This window comes from Vanessa cardui, chromosome 1 (assembly GCF_905220365.1).
Source record: "Vanessa cardui chromosome 1, ilVanCard2.1, whole genome shotgun sequence".
Taxonomy (NCBI): Eukaryota; Metazoa; Arthropoda; class Insecta; order Lepidoptera; family Nymphalidae; genus Vanessa; species Vanessa cardui.
The window spans coordinates 4,412,416-4,434,403 of record NC_061123.1 but is presented as its reverse complement, the minus strand read 5'-3'; the positions used below and the strand labels follow the sequence as shown (position 1 = coordinate 4,434,403).

Genomic DNA, 21,988 nt, shown 5'->3' with positions numbered 1-21,988 from the left:
TAATGATCGACGTTGTAAGGGTTCGTCAATATTACAATACGAATGTCTATTATTAAAATATAGAGGTGGTGACCACTTACCATAATATTTATGGTAGTAATTTTTTCCATAATTATTAAAATAAAATTATATATCAACAGTTTATATACAATATTTATTAACAGTTTCGACGGGCGTGGGAGCTGGCATTATTTTCTTATTTACTTAGTCGAACTTCGCAGACATCTTGTTTCTCCGCTAAGTTCAAAGTAAATATTAAATACTAATATTGCTAAGTCCTGTAACATCTGGCGTCGAACATTTTAACTTTTTATCAATTGAAAGACGTTTCCACAGGCGTTATTAACGATCAATGTTCAAGATAATGTTTGACTTTGAATAGGAGGGGGAAGCTAAAGTAATTTGATCTTATAAAAAAGGGGAAAAACTTTGTCAAATTATCAGATTGTGTTCATTTTTCAATAGAAAAAGATAAAACGTTAAAATTATCAATATTTAGTTCAGCGAAACAGGGGTGAAAATATAGTACCTTTGTTCATATTAAGCTGTTAAGAGTTTGTCATTTAATGATAGATCTTTTTCATCAGAAACCATTTTCTGATGAGAAATTCTTGAACGTATATCTAAAAAACCCAAAATTAGAATAACGAGGTGGTTTGAAATCTAAGTATCCTTTTCAAACGACCAGGCCACGCAGTGGGGAGCAGCCATTTAGGAAATATATTAAGTTATAACTAACAGACTGAATAAAAAATAGTTACTGTATAACTTGACTGTACGGAATCGTAATTCGGATCCTTTGGGCAAAAAACGAACCAGCCCTGTCACCGGTGGAGGTAATGAGGCGAGGTGTTACTTTAACGAAGCTTTTTGCACCACAGCTCCAAGGGTCAAGTGTTTCGACAAGAAATGGGACAAAAAGGAATTTGAAATAAGACACGAATATTTAGATTTTTTTTATGCTTCAGCTTTTCATGCAAATTGTATATATTTAAGGACTTAATGTTAATAATTTTTATGGTTATAAATTTACATAGTAAATATGAAGAATATGTTATTAAAATAGTAATAATAACTCAGATGTTATTTGTGCATTTAATCAACATTGCAATTTATTCGGTAATTTACACGTAACGTCTGCGTTAATATCAATTATCGCCATTTAAAATTTTTAATTAAACAACTCCCAACAATGTAATCATGTTGATAGAACACCAAATTACAAAACCAATTCAATTACAACGAGGCAAGTGGAACGTTCAAATTAAGCACGATCGTTTATTATTTATATTTTGGAACGTGAAAATTAAATTTGTTTATTTACTTCGCGAATAAAGTACTGCGAATTTAACAAACGTTTATCGGATATTATTCCTCAAAAAAAATTCTTATTTAAAAAGGTGGGCTGGCAAAATCTGGCGGAAAGTGGTCACTGCCCTAAATGACACTGTTACAACTACATCACAATATTGCGCCACAGACCTAGCGTACTAAGGCGTTATATCCCGTCTGTTTGTAATTACACTGGCACGCTTACTAGCTCTCCAAACTGTATTACAAAAAATATTATTAATCTTTCTTATTCCCTGCTCACAATGTTTTGGTATATCTTCCAGATTTCTGCCTCACTTTTTTTCAAGCAACACTATAATATAAATATTTAAATAAAATAAATAATAAAATATAATCGAATTTTTTTATTTAAATAAAACTAGTTATAACGGATTTGAATTTCGCGTATATTAATTATTTTTGACATCCCGACGTTTCGAGCACTTTACAGCGTTCGTGGTCACGGGTAGACTAAGGTGGCATTTGTTTATTTGAAGAACAAAAGAAATATTATTTACAACTACCGCCAACGATTTCTCAATTGGTAGCTTGGGTATGAAATGTGTAATAATCGCGAAAATTTAAGACAACATTACAAAATTTTTGATTTGTAGTTTTTATTAATAATAATAATATATTAAATAAAATGTATTTAAGAACCATTTCGAAATTCGAATTCTATCCTCGACAAAAGGATGATACGCGCCAAAAACTGTAGACACTAATCCGTCACATTCGTTCTACATAAGCGTTAAAATGCTCTGCAATAGGTATATCTATGTAATAAACAAAGTTTACACAATAAAATAAACAATGGCGTAACTGCTAATGATGTGTAACGTTTAACCTAATTCCCACTGAACTGCACTACAGCGCGCGCTTCCCCAACTTCCTGTTCCACACTTCCGTCGCATTCGCAAAATTAGTCCTTTCCAAAGCTACATACCGAATGTGACTTTGTTCATCAATTGAAATCATTAAATTAAAAACACGCCAACTAAATACTCGTTTGAACCATTTATTAAATAGGTTAATATAGGATATTGATCTGATATATAACGAGGGTATAATACGGCCCTTTTCAATAGCCACTACCCAGCTGTGCGGGATATATCGTAGTGCATGAGAATTTATGTAAACACACACCCTCTATTTGGATATTTTTTTCATAATTTGATAAAACGGCATATCCGACAAGATTGGAAAGATTTCAGGGAATAAATACTGTCAGTTTTCAAACACCGGATAGCTAATGAAATTTCTGGATAGTAAGCCCAATCCTGTTTTTATGGCCTAACGCAAACTTTAAACCATATCATGGGAGCTAGCTACTAGACTAGAATTGATTGATAAATGTATACAGGGCAAAAACAAAGGGTATTACCCTCTTCGCTTATATCACAGTATATTCAGCTAAAAATACTCGTACATTCGTTACAGACATGTATATATTCAGATTGCTCTTACTAGCATTCTATTATAGTTCCATTCTAAATTTGCTTATTACATTAGCATTTATGAGGCGAAACTCTGTTGGGATTGTACGCGTTATAGCACTATACATACGCATTTGTCTTATTCCATGTTGAATTAATGTACTGTTGCTTATTATAGTCATATTCCATATATTCTTGTTATGTCTACATATAAAACATGGCCGGCCTCTTTAAATAACAAGATTAGGTGTGGAACATGATGGTAACCCAGACACGTTCCGTTCTTTGAAAATACTTTTAGTAGAGCTATAAAGAGCCACGTTCAGTTAGGAAACGCTCTTTTTCATTATTAAAAAAAAGTAACATAACCTAATTGTTTTTCTTCTATATGTATTTGGCATACCTTGATAGTTTCGTCTAGTTATTTTAGTTTTAATCATATTATTATGCGATATGGGATATCACATTGTGTTAACAGTACTGATATACATTAACAGACGGATGTTTAATATGTTTTTTTTAAAGATAGTGTTCTGCCTGGTCTATTTATAATCTTGGAACTAGAGATTACTTTGGGGTAGTTTGGTAAGAAAGGATTAATACTGACAATTTGCAGTACAATATATTAACAACAATGTTATGTGTATTTACCGTGACTTAGATCCCTTTGATAGAATCAGTGATAATTATTGTATGTTCACAAGACATAAGAATAAGCTTACAAAGCGAAGTTTCCGACACCGGAAAGTCAATAAATCCTTTTTCGGGCAAGGTACTCGTTTCTGTAATAAAATACTAAAGATATTTTATTATTTTTTCGATTGATAAATTCAAATTATTTGTTAAAAAAAAACTTTAAATAAATAATATTAACATCACAGCTAAATGTCACAGCATTACTTTGTAGCTACTTTAAATATCGGAAAAGAGTAATTACTGAGTTTCTTGTCGGTTCTTCTCGGTAGAATCTACATTTTAAACCAGTGGTATCTTTCCTTAATATGGTTCAGTATAATGACGCTATGAGAGCTTGTAAAAGCCTTTTTGAATAAAGCATGTTTTGACTTTGATTTTGGTAAGATCAACTTGTATGCGGCAGCAAACGGCACGAGGCTACGCAAATAAAAGAGGGCAAAGCGACATACAGATGTGCCATCTTGTATATGCGTAGCGTGTATGTAATATGCTTTTATATGCTGATGAATTTTTTTTATAATATAATATAAGAAAAATATACTTAAATGATTAACAAATCTCATATGATTTTATTTAATTTGCGCAATAATTATTTTTTGTTTTGATAATTCAATAGTTCACATACGTTTTGGTTCATCCTTTTTGGTCAATATTTTTATTTTCATGAATTTATCACATTCAGTATTAATTTATTTCGTAGCATATATTAAATACATATAACAGTAAGTTAGAGGAAATATAAATAGATAAAAATTAATGACTTTATCGTACTTAATTTTGGCTTATTCCATAGCACATGTTAAATAAATTTAACAGGTAGAGAAAATATAGATAGATAAAAACTAAGACTTACTTATTAAATTAACATTTTATTTATGATGAAACACAATCCGTCTAGATAAGATTTATACGTTTGCCAGGTGGAAAAAAGTAGCCCCTCACTAGCAGATGATTTATTTTACAACTTAATAAAATATTCTGAGTTAAAATGCTAAATCTTTATTCCAGCCAAAGGTTACTAAACGAATTATACTGGAGATATATTTCGTTTCTAAAATGTAATATGTAAAATAATTCCAAGCTATAGTTTCAAATTGTATAAAAGTAAAAGTAACAGTCTGTAATTTTTCCACTGCTGGGATAAGGCCTCCTCTTCCATTAAGGAGAGGGTTTGGAACGTATTCCACCACGCTGTTCCAATGCGAATTGGTGGAATGCACATGTGGCAAAATTTCAATGAAATTAGACACATGCAGGTTTTCAACCGACTTCCAAAAGGAGGAGGTTATCAATTCGTCTGTATTTTTTTTTTTTTTTTTTTTTTTTTTTTATGTTTGTTACCTCATAACTTTTCACTGGGTGGACCGATTTTGATAATTTTTTTTTTGTTTGAAAGGTAGTGCTTCCCGTGGGGTCCCATTTTTTTTATTTTTTTTTCCGATGATGGTATCCATGTGAAAACGACATAAGTCTTAAATTTGCATTATGTATATGCGCGACAAATAGGTGAATAACTGAAAATCACGTTAACCAATTTTGATAATTCTTTTTTTATCATAAAATATATACTTCAAGGGTAATTTGATGAAAGTTTGGTAAGGTTCTGAGCACAGGATCCATGACAAAGTAACGGAACGGAAGGGAACGGAACAATTCTGAGGAGCACGTTAGCGATACTAGCTCGAATCTTTTATTTATAGGTTATTTGGATATTTGAGTCACCTTCCGTAATGTGGTTATGTTTATGTAATTATCATAGTCGAATATTATAATCAACTAGCTACCCACCCCGGCTTCGCACGGGTGCAATACTGATACTAAATATACTACAGAATTTGTTTATATACGACATCACATCGCAAACTTCTAAAATTATCAGTGTTTCTTTACTATATTGTTCATGTATTATATACACAAACCTTCCCCTTGAATCACACTATCTTTTAAAAAAAACCGCATCAAAATCCGTTGCGTAGATTTAAAGATATAGGGACAGAGAAAGCGACTTTGTTTTATACTATGTAGTGATCGAACTCCTATACGGCTCGCAGTTAGGGTGCGATATGGGGCAGAATTTCTTACTATCTTTAATCAAATTTTGTGTATGTGATGTGATGTCATATGATGTCCGAAATATAGTTGGTCTTTTTCAAAGTTTTTTTGCTGAGTTCGATTACAGCTCTTTCGAGGGATCCTTGTAGTTTACGCCGCGTGACGTATTAAATCCGCATTTTCGAAAGTCTATTTTTGTTTTATTCGCAAGTTTCCTTTGAAATTGTCCTCGAAGTAGTTTCTTACTCATATAAACGGAATGCTTAATCTATCCATATTAGAAAAAAAATAGGTTGGTCAACATCAGCTTCACTTAAAATCAAAAAATAAATAAAATTTTAACAAAAAGAAAAACCGACTTCAAACAAAACACTATTTTAAAACAAATGAATATGCACGAAAAAGTAATAAAAATAATTGCGTATTCAACATATTTTTTAGAGTCTTCCTAAGTTAAATGAAATGAAAAATATTAGACTACTTAAAAGTCGATTAACGATTATATCATATAGTTATAATTATTGTTATATTTGGAGTCGGTGTCAGCCAATAAAACCCAACAGTATATCTATCAAAAAACAATACGAGAATACTTTAACAAATATGTTTTTTACAAATTACCTTTTACACAATAATATAGTGGATCAATCAAGGGGCTCGTATCGCTTCTTTCTTTTGATTGTTGGGACAAGGGCACCGTGGCTGACACCGGCTCCAAATATAGCAATAACTATAACTACATGATATAATCGTTAATCGACTTTTAAGTAGTCTAATATTTTTCATTTCATTTAACTTAGGAAGACTCTAAAAAATATGTTGAATACGCAATTATTTTTATTACTTTTTCGTGCATATTCATTTGTTTTAAAATAGTGTTTTGTTTGAAGTCGGTTTTTCTTTTTGTTAAAATTTTATTTATCTCACGATGTTTTCCTTCACTACCGAGCACGAGATGAATTATAAACACAAATTAAGCACATATATTTTGAACCCGCAATTATCGGTTAAGATGCACGCGTTCTAACCACTGGGCCATCTCAGCTCTTTCAAATTGTATATTTGATAAAAAACAACACGTCCAAAGCTACTAGCGTTAACAATTCACTTAAAAAACCCGTCTATTACGCAAACGTGACTACTATTTAAATACAACGTAAAAGGCTTTTAGCGTTTTTCAACAATGCAGTCGAAATATTACTTTTTGCACATAAAATCCAAATCAATCACATCGATGACAGATTCTCTACTAAAATCATGTTAAGAGATTTAATTAAAAAATATATGTGTATAGTATTAAAACCAATATATGTCAATAGGTAATTCATCAGTCTCTTATCGTAGCGTTAAAAATGATCTGATTGAACAGTAGCGATAATGACCAAAATGTCAATGTACTATTGCGTATTATTAAAGCACGCACACATCAACACGTGGAGGGGTTACGTAGTGACGTCACGGGAAAACGAGATGTGTGATGTAACTATCATATAGTTAGAAAGAGAAGGAATATAGGCCAAGCACCGACCTACCTCTGATACAGTGGCCCGCGGAGCCACCTACGTCAACTACGTAACTCATAATAAGGCCGCCGGAGAAAGAGGGAGTCTTCAAATTATTCCAACGATTTTTTTTTATTTCACTTTTGACGCAAGCACCCCATAATGGAATTCAAATTTTATTCGCGACCCAGAAAATTGCGACGCCTGTAATCAGGACCTATTTAATTCCGTCTAATTTTAATTGAAATAACGGGTAAATAGTATCTAAATAAAGATTATGAATTATCTTTGCTGTAAATATATTCATGCTTCGCGATTACTGAACTGACTATATCTACCTATAAAAACAAATTAAGAACATGAAAACTGATCGGAATTTGTTGGGGATAGAATCCGCAATCTTCGCTTAACATTCACGACTAACCACCATTTTGTTTTGACTTAATTCCAAATTCAAATAAATATAAATGACGAATATGATTTCCAATACAAATAATTATTTCATTTATGTTCCATAAAGTTAGTAAATAAAATGAGAACATGATAAATATTCTCTCAAACGGCTAGCATTAAATAGTTGCCAGTAATCTGCAGATATTAAGCCGTTAAACAGCCTGTGAGTCAGCTATCTCCGGTTCCGAGAGCGCTAAGTATCCGACAATTGTTTTAAATTGAACCCAGCGGTACTGTACTGTACTTATACACTGTTAAGTCATTATTTTTAATACGTTCTAAAAAAGCAAGTAGCATTCTGTAAATGTTGCAATGTTGGGTTCAGGCAATTTGAGGAGGAGGTTAGGAGCTTATTCCACCACTCCACTCCAACGCGGGTTGGTGGACCATTGGACACATATGTGGTACATTTTTCATACACAACAGGTGGGCACGAGATATATTTTGCCGTTGAGAATTAGATGAATTATAATAAATATAAATGATACCAATAAAATATCAGAAATTTTGCTTAAAAAACATTTTTGCTTAAAATCGAGGTGTTATTGATTAACCTTTAACCCTACAAGTTAATGAGCTATAAAATATATAATAATTTTGTTCCTAAAATATAAATATTATTACAATTATTTATACGTGCTTAAGGTTTAACATTTCTGTTTCTACTGATATGTGTTATTCACCATACTTTTAGACAATCATTGTTATTTTTATAGACGGAATTTTCCGTACCGGTATTATGTGCATAAATCGATTTTGTTGTTTTTTTTTTCGTGTGTTGTTTTTGTGGTTTAGAATACATGGTAGGTGGCGTTTCGATTGGGTTGTGTTTAAGTTTTTTTTTTTAAATAAATATAATTCGATTTAGTAAGGACGAGCAGCTAGTATGTGAATATAACATTTATTATCTATAAAAAAAAATATCAAGTTTTTATTAAATTTGTTTTGTGTATTATCAGATAAGTAGTTCAACGCTTCTTAAATATTTATCTCATACAATTTATGCAAAGTTATTACAAGTATATACACAAGTATACAAGTCTTTAAGAATCTTTGAAATAGTGATAAAAAATCTGCGTGTGTCATGAATTAATAATAATTCCAACGCTTCTTAGAACCCAAATTTTAAGATCGCATATGTAATTTATGACGTCAATATCGAGAGTTTTTTAAATATATCATGATTCAGCAACATCTCATTTCGGTTAAGTACATATACATACATTATGTGACGTGACTTGAATCTTATGTATGCAAAATAAACGCAAATACATCTCTTGTTTATATAAAGGTATATATTGTAACTGGCAAGCTTTATATATATTTTAAATTTATTTTAAAAAGTGGTACTACTATCTAGTGGATCTTATCCACTAAACGGATAAGATCATTCAAGTCCATGATTAGAATTCGCCAAAACTAGGGAAGGTTGGCCAAAGCTTGGGAAGGTTGGGCCACTAAAATCTTATTCGATTTTCTAAATCTCAGTCTGGAAGTTGGTGTTATATTACAAAGACAAGTTGTTAGTCCTGTTAGTCCTGCGCCTTAACTGGTTAAATCGGATTTGTCGTACTATCGGATTATGAGTGCACCTGAGTCTCCCATAAAATTTGTACACTACAATATGTACTGCATAATTAGTTGGCCTAGCTGGCTAGAGATTGGCTGAAGATTGGCTGGAACTTGGCCGTCGAGACCAAATATGGAAGATATTATTATATTTAAAAAGTGTTCACCTTAAAGTTTAGAATTCACCGGTCGACGCAAAAGTTATGAGATTGTATCAAAATTTGGTGAAATTAGTTGTAACTTCTTTATCTTATAAGTCTATTTATAATTTGTCGAAATTTATAAGTTCCTTTGGGATAGTTTAGAACGTCTAAACAAATTTAAAGTACACACGGGCAAAGTTTAGGGATCAACTCGTATATTTTAAGGAATTTTACCAAAATTTACACATATCGATTCGTTCCAATCGCGTTCATGATTTTAGACTATTAATTTTTGATACCGATAAAAATCCCAATATGTTTATTTTAAATGTTTGTAATAAGATTAGAAACTGAAACTACTATAATGTTTGTACCTATAGTAATATTAAAAAAAAAACTGCAAAACTGTCTGTATCACTTTCACAGCCACTGACTCGATTTTGATGAAATTTGTCATGAAGCAAACTTGAACCCCGAGAAAGGGCAATAGGTTACTATTTTATAACTAATATCTGATTACTAACCACTAAAATGCGAGAGGAGCCATAGGTTACAACTAGTCTAAATATAAAATCGAATAAGAATCGATGAATCGAATACTGCAATTAATAGTAAGGTCTTTGTAGTTAGAACACGTCAAAGCACGTCGGCTTCACATCCGAGTAAGCGCTACTGAATTTACGTGTTTATAATTCATAATGTGTCTGGTAATTAAGGAAATCTGGTCCTTGTTGATAGTCTACCTCACGTCTATCCAACCTGTATTTGAGCTGCTTAATGGAATATGTTCAAATCCTCCACTCAAAAGCTGAAGTTATAATGCAGCAGTGAGACATTACTGTCATACATATAGTCTTTAAACATTAATCAATATAAAGTAATAATTTCCATAAATAAAATTGCTCGGCGTCATACACAATATAACCGATCAATGCTGCCTCCACACAGATAAAAATGATGAGATTCACATAATATTTTCAGAATACATTATTGCTTTGAAGTATCGTTAAATTATTTTAATCAATCAAAGTATGCCAGCAGGGCTTATATTCCATTCTCTGTAGGCAGTGACGGATAAGGTTTACGCCCGCGAGGCATGAGCTTAGAACCGTAATAATTGATGAGGCCAAAATTGTAAATTGGTTTTAGTTATCAAAACTAATTTTAGCGCTTTCCCATCCCTTTATTAAATGTTAGAATTTTTATTTAGGTACATTTGTGTTAATAATTCTAAACGCTACGTTACGTTTGAATGTAGATGTTTATTTAATATATCTCAGACTAGCTTTGCCCGCGGCTCCGTCCGTGTGGAGTCATTATAAACCTACAAGATTACATACTAGCATAATTAAATCTTATTATTACTGATTTAAAATAAAGCCTTTGTTATGTTTGCATGAAGCCTTATATAATAATATTAGACTATTGAAATACTCTGAAAATATTAACATATATACATACATTAACTACACAAAAATATAGTTTTGATAGTATATTTATATTAACAATTTATCCCTATTATAATGTTACCAATAGCCATGGAATTTATTATGTATATGTCTTTACATAATATATTGTTGAAATGTGATTGGTTCAATGCAGTTTAAGATTTCTCTTGATGATGAATGTAATTTAAAAAAAAAGAACCAACTTAGACATGAAATAGCTGTTATTTTTATCAAACATTTCTGTTATTAGTGTTAAAATATTAATATGAATATTATTCGACGTCCCAAAAGACTACGTAAAAGTAGTTTCCGAGAGACGGTCGTTATGCTGTCTCTCCGTAGGCTGCCTGCTCGTAGGTACTGGGGCGATGTTACGAGTTTTATTTACGACTTGCGTCCGAGCTCAACTCCAACTTTGCCTCTGGAGGATTTAGGCCTATCTCATTCGTAACAGTGTAATAAATCCCGCTATATACATTTATATCTTATTTATTATACATTGGTTGTATAAGTTTTTTATTTGAATTTTAGAAATCATATTTACCTATATCTATATTAATATATGAAATTGTGAAAGTAACTTTGTCTATCTGTCGCTCTTTAACGGCTGATCGCTGATCCAGTTTAACGAAATTTGGTATGAAGGAAACTTAAACTCCAAGAAAGGATATACGCTACTTTTTTCCCGGACACATGACAATCAACACAAGGCAGTCGTGTTTGTAAATCTCTTTTTGCATTTGACATATCAAAAAATCTCAATGAACTAAAAATTGAATTTCCTTAATTCCCCTAAGTGTAATATACAAGCTGAGATCACCTTAAAGTATACTGAACTTAATGCCAAAAGTTTCATTAAAATTGGTTCATTAACAAGAAAAAAAATCCGAACATAAATATAAAATGGGAGGTTTCTCAGTTTTTTGTGTGCTCAAGATAAAGCCGCTGTCAAGTTGCTCCATCACATCCATAGTCTGTGGTCTTTATATTCAGAGGCCACAGATAAAATCTAACAATACCGCCTTGGGAAGGCATCGGCTAAAGTCTATGATTTTCATATTATGTTACTACGAATCTGTTGCATGCATATTATTTATTTACTCATTATAGGTTCCGGCAAATATGCCACCTGGTGGTAAGTGGTGACTACTGCCAATAGACTTTGGCACCTAGTGGGATATAATCTTGGGAACTGAGCCTTATTGCCCCTTGTGTATTTTCCATTAAACACAAACACAACAATGCTAAGTGTTATTGCTTGTTGATAGAATATATAATGAGTGGACATACCCACCACGTACGTTATATATCACACATATATACATATACATTTCACCAAAACAATTAATGTATATAGTCAAAGATGTATAATTAAAGACATATAGTCAAAGATTTCAGGTCATTTTCTACGCTGTTTGTCCACCGATTTTATTTTGTATGGTAGTTTCAGGGTTATCAATAAAAAAATACTAAGCATGCAAATTTATACAATATATAAAATACGGTTATTAGTTTGTGTTTATTTAATAATTGTACATATTCGTATTACTTGAATAGATAAGGTTTATTTTTTATCAGTGGTATTATTAATTTTATTATTACGCCATTATGAAAAGTTTAAATATTCTGATTTATATTTCTTCTCCTTATTTAAAAATATAGGAATTGTTGTAACACTAGTTTTGTATTTATCTAAGAGTATTATTGCTTACGAAATTATTTAACCAAAGAACATTTCAGATTAGCGAAAAAGTATATGAATATATATAATTTGCAAACCAAATATTAAGTCAACGAAAAAATAAAGTCGTGAAACTTTATAAACATTGCTTTTTACGACTTTTTAAAAAAATAGCTCACTCGAATAAAAGTTTTGTCGTAATGTGGTAAAATGCCGTTTAAGGGAACGTAGATTATGTTAACGATATGAAAAACCCGATCGACTTAGAAACGGAGCTAACGATGGGTTATACGTGAGGTGATTCCGAAGTATTGTTAACAACGAACTGAGTAAAATATTTTATTTGATGGCCTGTCATCCGGCCCGGTGAAATTCCACGTGGGACCCCTTGAAAGCAAGTGAATGTGCCCTCGACCTGTCATAAAATTCCCATAAAACCCGCATGTCTGCGCCATTCAGGTGGGAAAAGTTCACATGATGACGTTTCCTTTACATTGTGATAGAGTTGTGATTTTTTTTTTAAATGAATTGGTGTTAGTAAACGGACAGGATTTTATAACTAGCTTTGCATCCGGTTGTCGGTTTTTCTCTATTGTAGATTCAAGGATTTTGATCAAAACAGACAATCTTAAGATAGATCAACGATCTACGCAGGACATTATCTGGGGGCACGGCAGTGCCACAGCCAAGTCTCGAGCAAACCGGGCACGGCGGTACCATCTTTTCTCGAAGCGATTCGCACCTGTTTCGCCCCCCTTATCTTCGCCCATCTTCGAAGGGGACAAAGCTAGGAGTTTGGGTTTTCGATGACTAATAGTAGGCATTAGAACAAGCTTAAGTTCAAAATTACATGCCAATTGAATAAATAGTTTAGGATTTACGATCGATCAAAGTTACACGATTTTGTCACTCACTGACTCACTTACCGATCATCAAAAATCTAAGCTACTTCTAGCAGATTTAGAAACTTCAAATTTTGCATCATGATAGGTCATTAGCCATATATAAAGGAAAAATTATAAAAACATTAAAATATAATATACCATAGAAAACAATTTTATATTTGCGGTTTGGCAAGAACATTGTGTATGGATTTTGATTGCATTGTTAACTTTGTTCGTTGTTTAAGTATTCAATTGGATGAATACATACATAGAATAGAAAATAATAATATGAATGTAATACATAGACTATAATGAATACAAATTAATACATGGAATTCATAATTCTTTAAATTTTAAAGGTCCATTGTATAGCGTTAAATATTGTATGCACGCTCGGGTTTAGGAGACAGCAATGGCTGAATATAATCGACTCCGAAGCATATATCGGCCAGACTTGTCTACCTTAGAAGTAACAAAGCCTCAGAGAAGAAACAAAAGAGATAGAGATAGAGAATGGGTTATGAGGTCACCTAATTTGTGCTCATTGCCAAGTCACTATAATTATAATATAAAGAAAACTATTGATACAATTACTAAATGTTGATTTATAACTACATAATAATTTGAATAGGACTTGGCTATTATGAGATTTTAAAACTTTTTACGATGGAAACACTGCAGCCAGAGGCTTGGCATTTTTTTACATTTAATGTTTTTGGTGGGATTATATTGACAAACGAATGCTCTCTCTATTCTGTCGCTTTCATGATTCGATGTAAAGGTCGACCGGAGAGAGATCAGGCGTCAGATCAACGGCTTAACGAGCTCCTCGAGGCACGCGAGTGCACACATTTTCAACAGATAATCTTAATAACTTTTAATCGGTATTTGAACTAAGAACCTTGGTTTCCGTGGTTTTATATCAAGGTAGGTAAGGTTAGGTAAGGAGAGTCGAGATGGCCCAGTGGTTACAACGCGTGCATCTTAACCGATGATGGCGTGTTCAAACCTAGGCAAGCACCGCTGATTTATGTGCTTAATTTGTCTTTATAATTCATCTCGTGCTCAGCGGTGAAGAAAAACATCGTGAGGAAACCTGCATGTGACAAATTTCATAGAAATTCTGCCACATGTGTATTTCACCAACCCGCATTGGAACATCGTGGTGGAATATGTTTCAAACCTTCACCTCAAAGGGAGAGGAGGCCTTTAGCCTGGGAATTTACAGGCTGTTGTTGTTGTATATCAAGGTACTACACCAACGTGACAGTCAATAATATTTTGAAAAATCTTTACTATTAAAAATACCATGTATTAAACATATATCATACACACATATATATCTTTCTCTTGAATCACTCTGTTTATTGATGAAAAAATGTTGCGGATTTTAAGAGATACTATTTAGAGGAAAATAGGCTACCTTATTGTAAACTTTCGATACCGACCTAGACATAAGCATAAGTATGGGTTTGAATCCGCAATCATCGGTTATGATGTACGTGTTTTAACTATTAGGCCATCTCGGCTCTTATTGGCCCTACTGCCATATAAACGTAATCTTTACCACCGTTAGTCCTATCACCGTATTGTCCAAAAAATAAGGGAAAAAAAAACGAATATTAAATTTCATTACATAAAATAATTGATTGATCGTTGACAATCTATATTACAATAGATTATCATATTAATAATAAGTCAACTTTGATTTGACAGCAGGGATTAAGAAGATTAAAATCAATCTATAATCCGATGAAATGTAATACATACGCAATAAAGGTATAAAACCGAATACAAAACAAAAAACGAATGCAATGTTTATAAATGCTCTGGCACATTATCGTGGCACACGTTGGATACAACCTTTACTATCCTGGCACTCAAATTCATATAAAATATGTATGGAGTTCATTATAAAAATTAGATTATATCACAAAAGAAATATTTGAGAATAGAAATGGCAAAACAAAACTGTTTTAAATATAAATACAAACCTATATAATTTTCATTGAATAGGTTTAATGAATACTATAAATACGTCCAAGTTTAGAATTAATCTAGAATTCGTAAATGGCTGACTAATACTCGTTATGTATTCGCTCGTTTTAAATAATTCGCCAGACTTGCAGTTTCTCGGTAAGAGCTAGTGAGAGCTAGAGAATTATTGCAATGAATTATATATTATACGACAGTCGTTTGCAGCTTGCCTGTGGTTGTAAGTTTCGCTAAGTTCATTAAGACCCTACTCAAATATATACGAGAAGTTGCTATGAAAATAATTGTAACAATTGTACAAAGACTTCGCGCTGAAATTGGCAGAGGAAATATTCAATTAAATGTTTGATATTAAACTTTTGTAATTGATTTTGTAGTAATAATTAATAGACATACCATCCAGTAATCTGTAATGATACTATGAATGCGAATTTAATTATTTATTTATGTCTGTTTGCCTGTCCGTTAGAACATTTTTTAAATTAAATATCTCAGCGTTATTACAAATTTTAAAGTGTTTATTAAATCAACTATTTGTTTGTCCTTGAAAATGTTATTTTTGTGTCTGTGCACATATTACTTGGCCACTTATAATTATTATCTGTGAAATAGGCTATATAAGCTCTGCTTTGAGATTTCTAAATTGAATATTATTTTATATTTAATAGGAAAAAAAATTTTCTATTTTGAGACAATGATAGATATAACGAAACGAACACATTATTAGAGCAATCTTCAATATTACTTTTATATTTTGTCTATGGTAACAATTTTCTTTCAACAATTCGTTGGTAGGATGTTTACATAAATAGAAAGTATATATTAATGCCTACATTACTACACATTTAATTTCTTGACAACTCATTAAACGTAACGAAGTTATTAATGAAATATCAGCAAATTTAATGAGCAAATTGTACAAGAAGTTTCGATACGGGCATTCAAACTTGTTGCCATATACCGAAATATACCGTTTCGCCTCTAAAACTTTGATTTAGGATCCATTTAGGAATTGTTTTGTTTGAGTTGCTTTTATTATAACTTGGGCGAAGTCGACATAACTATGTTTCCAGCCGCTGTCAAGAAGAGAGAAATTTATGGGATATTTATTAGTAGGTATATTCCAATAAAATTATTTATATATTTGAGCTATAGAAGTGTTAAATTAGATGATTTTTTTGTAAGGTTTTCTTTGGTAAGTATTATATTGATGCTGTTTTTGTTATTATCGGGGTTATCGTGACGAAAACTGTATATGTCGACTGTTAATCTACACTATTCTCGTGTTGGAGAAACGTGGTGAAAGCTAACCCTCTAAGCCAACCCTTACCACACACACATTGAAAACACACACGCACACCACTGCCTATAGAATATTGTGCATGTACGTGATTCAGTACAGTCAATTGTAAATTTTATACATTTCGTGTATCCCGTTATCGTATCGGACCGTGATACCGCTGTCGTGTTATATGCAAACATTTTCCCTGTAAACATAATACCTGCTATTGTTTTTATCTGATAAAAAACATTATTTTATTGGAGGATAAAAATCCATAGGCTATTTCGCGTATTCAGACTAATTGATATGCAATCTGAATCACTTGGCAAGTTCTGCAAAATAAGTTTTAGTTTTATTTAATATCAAATTGAATTACTATCTTAATTTCATTTTATGTTATTTTTTACTCTGTGCCTTGCAGAATACTGAAATATATGTATATCTAATATTATAATTCAAGACGTTATATATTTGTCAGATTAATGGGATGTAACGTACATGTTATTCGTTATAAATAAGTATGAAAATAATAAATAATAATAATCATTCATACTACTCTGATTCCAATGTAAGGAGTTAGAGAACTTGTGTTATGGAATATCAGAAGTAACCAGCTAGCTGTTTGTTGTAACGTCGTTACTCCAAACATTGTTAACTCAAGACAACATAGAAAACCAATGGACATTTTTTTCTACATCAAGGCGGCCGGATAGCCGAACCCAGGATCTCGGAATGGTGTAACCATGAAAACCGGTGTACACACTACTCTACCACGGAGGTCGTCAAATATGAACAGTTTGTTACTTTTGGGTTTAGTTGTTTAAAAGTAAAAAATGTAATTATTTGATGCAACCCAATACAAAGGCAATGCCTTTGTCTTACGCTTTTTGTCTTATGCTCTCTCTAGTTTACGCTTTGTTCCATATATCCGGCTATTATGGCTACAAAAAACATCCCTATTCATCAATCCACATTTCCTTCGGAAATTGATTTGGCACGATAACGAGGTATTAATAGCTTTGCTGTAAAAACTTAATTTGATACCTGAGTACGTAATGTTATACATCAGAAAACAAAATACGATATTTATTAAGTGGACAAAATAAACTGTCTTTGAAACCCTTAGAACGTGGTTGCGTTTCTTATCAAATGGATCACGAATTTTCCATGTTTAGATGTATCTTCGTATTGTTAACGTTAATACATGCTATAATTTATAAGAGGTTTTATATCAACGCTGTATATATTGTTTTAGAAATATTTTTATCAATCTTGATAATCTCTATAAATGTGTTTTGTCCATTTCTTTTCTTTTTAATTTGGTAGTTTTGTGTGCCTGCATATTTTATCTATCAAATAGCATCCCAATCAAGATGTCAGGATTTTTATATAGATTTATAATATTTGTCGAAGAATTAGCAACTTAACCAAAATAACGCGAGCGTTACTCGATAAATAACGTGAATGATTTACGTATTGCTTTATAATAATTGTAGTGAAATAAATGTTTACTACTAATATTGCATATTAATATTAAATATGCAATATTATTCAACATTCATCCAGCGCAAGCCACTGACCTTTCATAAGAGCCGACTCAGACGCACCGCCATCTTTATCTTGCCCTGATAACAACCTCATCTTAATTCAATACACTTTAAAGGTAATCCAATCACTTTATAAAACTGTTTGTTTCGATAATAGATTTTTTTATTTATACGAGAAAAAGTAGGTTATCCTTTGGTTATCGCCGGGCATGTGACTGATAAACTGCCATGAACCAAAGATTTTATTCATTGGTTAGAAGCAAGGAGGTTGGAATATAAATTAAAGCAATCGTTGCAATTAATATAATCTCTTATTGTGATTGAATTTAAATTTGGAATATAAAATATCTGCTGTCTGATAAAAATTCCGATGCTATTCATCCGTCTGTAATCAATGGAATGTTTTATTAGGCGTAAGTCTATATATATCAAAATCAAAATAAACTTTCTTCAAGTAGGCTTATACAAGCACTTTTGAATCGTCATTTTACAATTAAGTGAAGCTACCACCGGTTCGGAAAGGAGGTTCTATCGAGAAGTACCGGCAAGAAACACAGTAGTTACTCTTTTTCAACATTTAAAAAATACAAAGTCATGTTAGTTAATACAATTATTTAAATCAATATATCCTCCATATACATATATGAATGACGGTAATATATTCACTGGGTTCGGGATTTTGTATTTAAAAAAAAAAAATTAAATAAAGTAAGTTTTGTAAGAGGGCAGATAAAATTACACCCAACAAACTTTTCTTATGTGAAACATTAAGAGGCGCGTATTGGGGTAAGACGGATTCGTATACTTTGGCAGCAAAAAATCCTCTCATACCATCATGACCATCGCAGCTACTGCTTTTCGCTCCCTTTTTATTAATTTATTTGATTACAAGTGTTTTATTATATATCCTTCAGAATTTACAACGTTATTAATATTATGTATAAGAATAAATTCGTTTTCTATGGGACAAATTTCATAAATAAATTTATTTAAATATATGCTAAGTATATATTTTGATATGTACCATGTAAAATTGACTCCCAGTTTGCTTTTAAAACGAACGACGCCAAAATACGTAGACGAAAACTTTATATGTAAGATTTGTAGATATACAAAATAATCTATAAAATATAATGACAGAATATCATACACGATATAATAATCAGATCCCCTATTATACAATAGCGTTGTTAAGAAAAATAAGCTAATCTAAACGTAATTTTGTATGTGGACTTTCAGACAAAAAAGTAAGATCGTTCTTCGCGCAACATATGACGTTTTTAATATTGGAAACGTGTAATCGTAAAGCTTGTTTTTGCTGATTCTTCATTAGCTCCATTCGTAATCGGTTGTAGCTTGCTGTTATAATTGCTATCATATTATGTTAGTTCAAAACCCCTTGTAAGCTTAGTTTCAATTGTTATTTGGATGATGAACGCTATCACATATTTTTTTAATTTGAAGTTTCATATCTTACCGTTAGTGTTAATTGAATTATATTTTTGGGTACCACGCTTTGAGTTCATATCGCTGTCAGAACAGAACAAAACACTATTAGAAGCACTTTATAATCACATTAAATACTATTCTCTTGAGTTATAAAATAATACTGGCTCTTAATATACTGTTATCATTTATAAAGTTCTATGTACTTTATTGGGTTTTATCTGTATTTATATTTTATAACTTAGGTTCAAACGAGGCGCGTCGTGAATCATTCTACAATCAGCTGCTACGACTTAAAGTAAGGAATGTGTTTATTGTAAAGCGAATAAAATAGATATTCTCAACAGGTACAGTGGCAATGATGGAAGATTAAAGAAGTCATTCTAAAATTTTTGAATAGAACTTAACTGTTCATATAAAACAGTAGCTAGGAAAAAACAATTATTAGTTATTGGTTGATCCTGATGACGTAGACGGCCTGCACTAGGCTCCACAATAAATAAGTGTTTAAATGCCTCGTTGGTTTGATAGTTCTGGTTCAAATGAAGCAGTTGACCTGCTAAAAAGTTACTAAATCGAATTTCTTTTACGTGGCTTTTTCCTTACGTGAACTGGAAAAATACCCCCTCTGGGCGAACGATTCTCAAACATTAATTTATTTTATTGTGTTCTTTTTAATACATAATAAAAAGCAACTTCATACCAACCGGGTGTGCCACGACACATCTCTCTTTATTTTTATTTATTTATTTAAAATTACAGGAAACATTAAATTATCTATAAAATAATTATATTTTTGCTCGCGAAAACCAAAATGTAGGTTTGTAATAAATGCTAACAAAATCTATCTACTGAACGTTAACATTAATTAACATTTTTAATACTATTTAATAAACAATACTTTCATAATTAAAACTTTTTAAATCAATGATATCTCATTCAATTTTAATAATAATATTAATAATAATTTTTGTTTCGAAATAAAACTAGCTATAACGGATTTGAATCGCGTATATTAACTCTACTCGGGGTCGAGTCTACCCGTGACCACGAACGCTGTAAAGTGCTCGAAACGTCGGGATGTTAAAAATAATTAATATACGCGATTCAAATCCGTTATAGCTAGTTTTATTTCAAAGTGTAATCGCGAAAATTTAAACATTATAATTTTTGTTTCGTTTGGTCGAGTATATCTCAGATTTGCTGTGCCTATAGATGCTAGTTAGGCCTCTTCGTATCAGCTTACCGTTGCATCGAATTAAGAGACCGTGTTTGTATACACACTTGTGCTCTGTATTATTTATGTATCTCGTACATTGTCAATGTCTTTGAAGGATTAATTTTCATTCATTATTTTACTATGTTTATCATACTTTATCAACGCTGGATTAAAAGGTATTAAGCAAATAAAGATACAATCCATGCGTGTAAGATATTAGAAATTGTTAGTTCCGAATAGCTAGGTTAAAAATTCGAAATACTTGTTAAAAAACAAGGTAAACCTACATTAATTTATTCGGGATCATTTAACAAAATTTTAGTTTTTAAATAAAATTTATTTCGAACAATATAAATTATGTTACAAGTTTATTGGTATTTTATTAATATGTGTCAAATAAATTAAGCTGACATCGAGATGATTGACATACATCACACAAATTAATTTAATGGTTGACGCTACTGATTTTCTGAACGTTCAGACAATATGACCTGATATTGATATAACGTTAGGAACTGGTGCTTATGAGGAATTGGAGTGCTGGATTTAAGGAGAACAATTGATTTACATTACTTTATTTTGCACTACTAAAGACCTGAATGCTAAATTTTATAAGAATTAGCGGTGTTCGAGTATTCATAGCTAAAGAATACGTTCTCAGCACATGCATTTACAAGTTATGTTACATGAGAGCTACACATGAACACATGCAACGCAAGAACGTGTCGGCTTATCAAGCCTACACTCTCATCTTGATATAATGCATTTATTCGAGCTCAAAGATTCAATTGCTTGGTATTGACAAATATAAATAATGCCTAAAGATAAATGGGTAATCTTATCAGAATATTCCAGTCAACGAACCAGACCAAGGTCATAGAAAAAACACAAACATAGATGACGTTGGTTGACGGCCCAATGACAGAGTTTGAAGTAGTTCAGACTTCCCAAAATTCCAGAGTGTATTAGCGAAAGTGACCAGTTATAAGTAGTCCATTTACTATTATGCCTACGTGAAACAAGAATTTTTGAGTACATCTCTATAAACAACATGTTTCAAAACACAGTGTTTATAGATCCAGTATTAATTTCAAAATCATTTCTAACGGAAGGTGAATTAAACAGGAATTTTAGGGATTGTGTAAATGTGTTGTAGTTGAAGTTGTTTCATTTATTATAGGTCATAACAACAACAGCCTGTAAATTCCCACTGCTGGGCTAAAGGCCTCCTCTCCCTTTGATGAGAAGGTTTGGAACATATTCCAGGTCGTTTTCCGAAAAAAACTATTTAAATTTGTTTAAA

General features: G+C 31.8%; 1 protein-coding gene across 7 annotated transcripts in view; it reads right to left on the bottom strand.

Annotated features, from left to right (window-relative positions):
- LOC124539311 (solute carrier family 12 member 4) overlaps positions 1-21,988 on the bottom strand; it is a 448,925-nt gene that overhangs the window by 82,292 nt on the left and 344,645 nt on the right. Inside the window, exon 1 of one of the 7 annotated variants that reach the window (XM_047121693.1) lies at positions 19,498-19,625. The exons of 5 other annotated variants lie outside the window; for them this stretch is intronic. In XM_047121693.1, the coding sequence (XP_046977649.1) occupies positions 19,498-19,546 (49 nt within the window). In that variant the 5' untranslated portion in view covers positions 19,547-19,625. Of the gene's footprint in view, positions 1-18,053; positions 18,161-19,497; positions 19,626-21,988 lie in introns of those variants that run through there. One more of the 7 variants, XM_047120446.1, reaches the window with a different exon arrangement.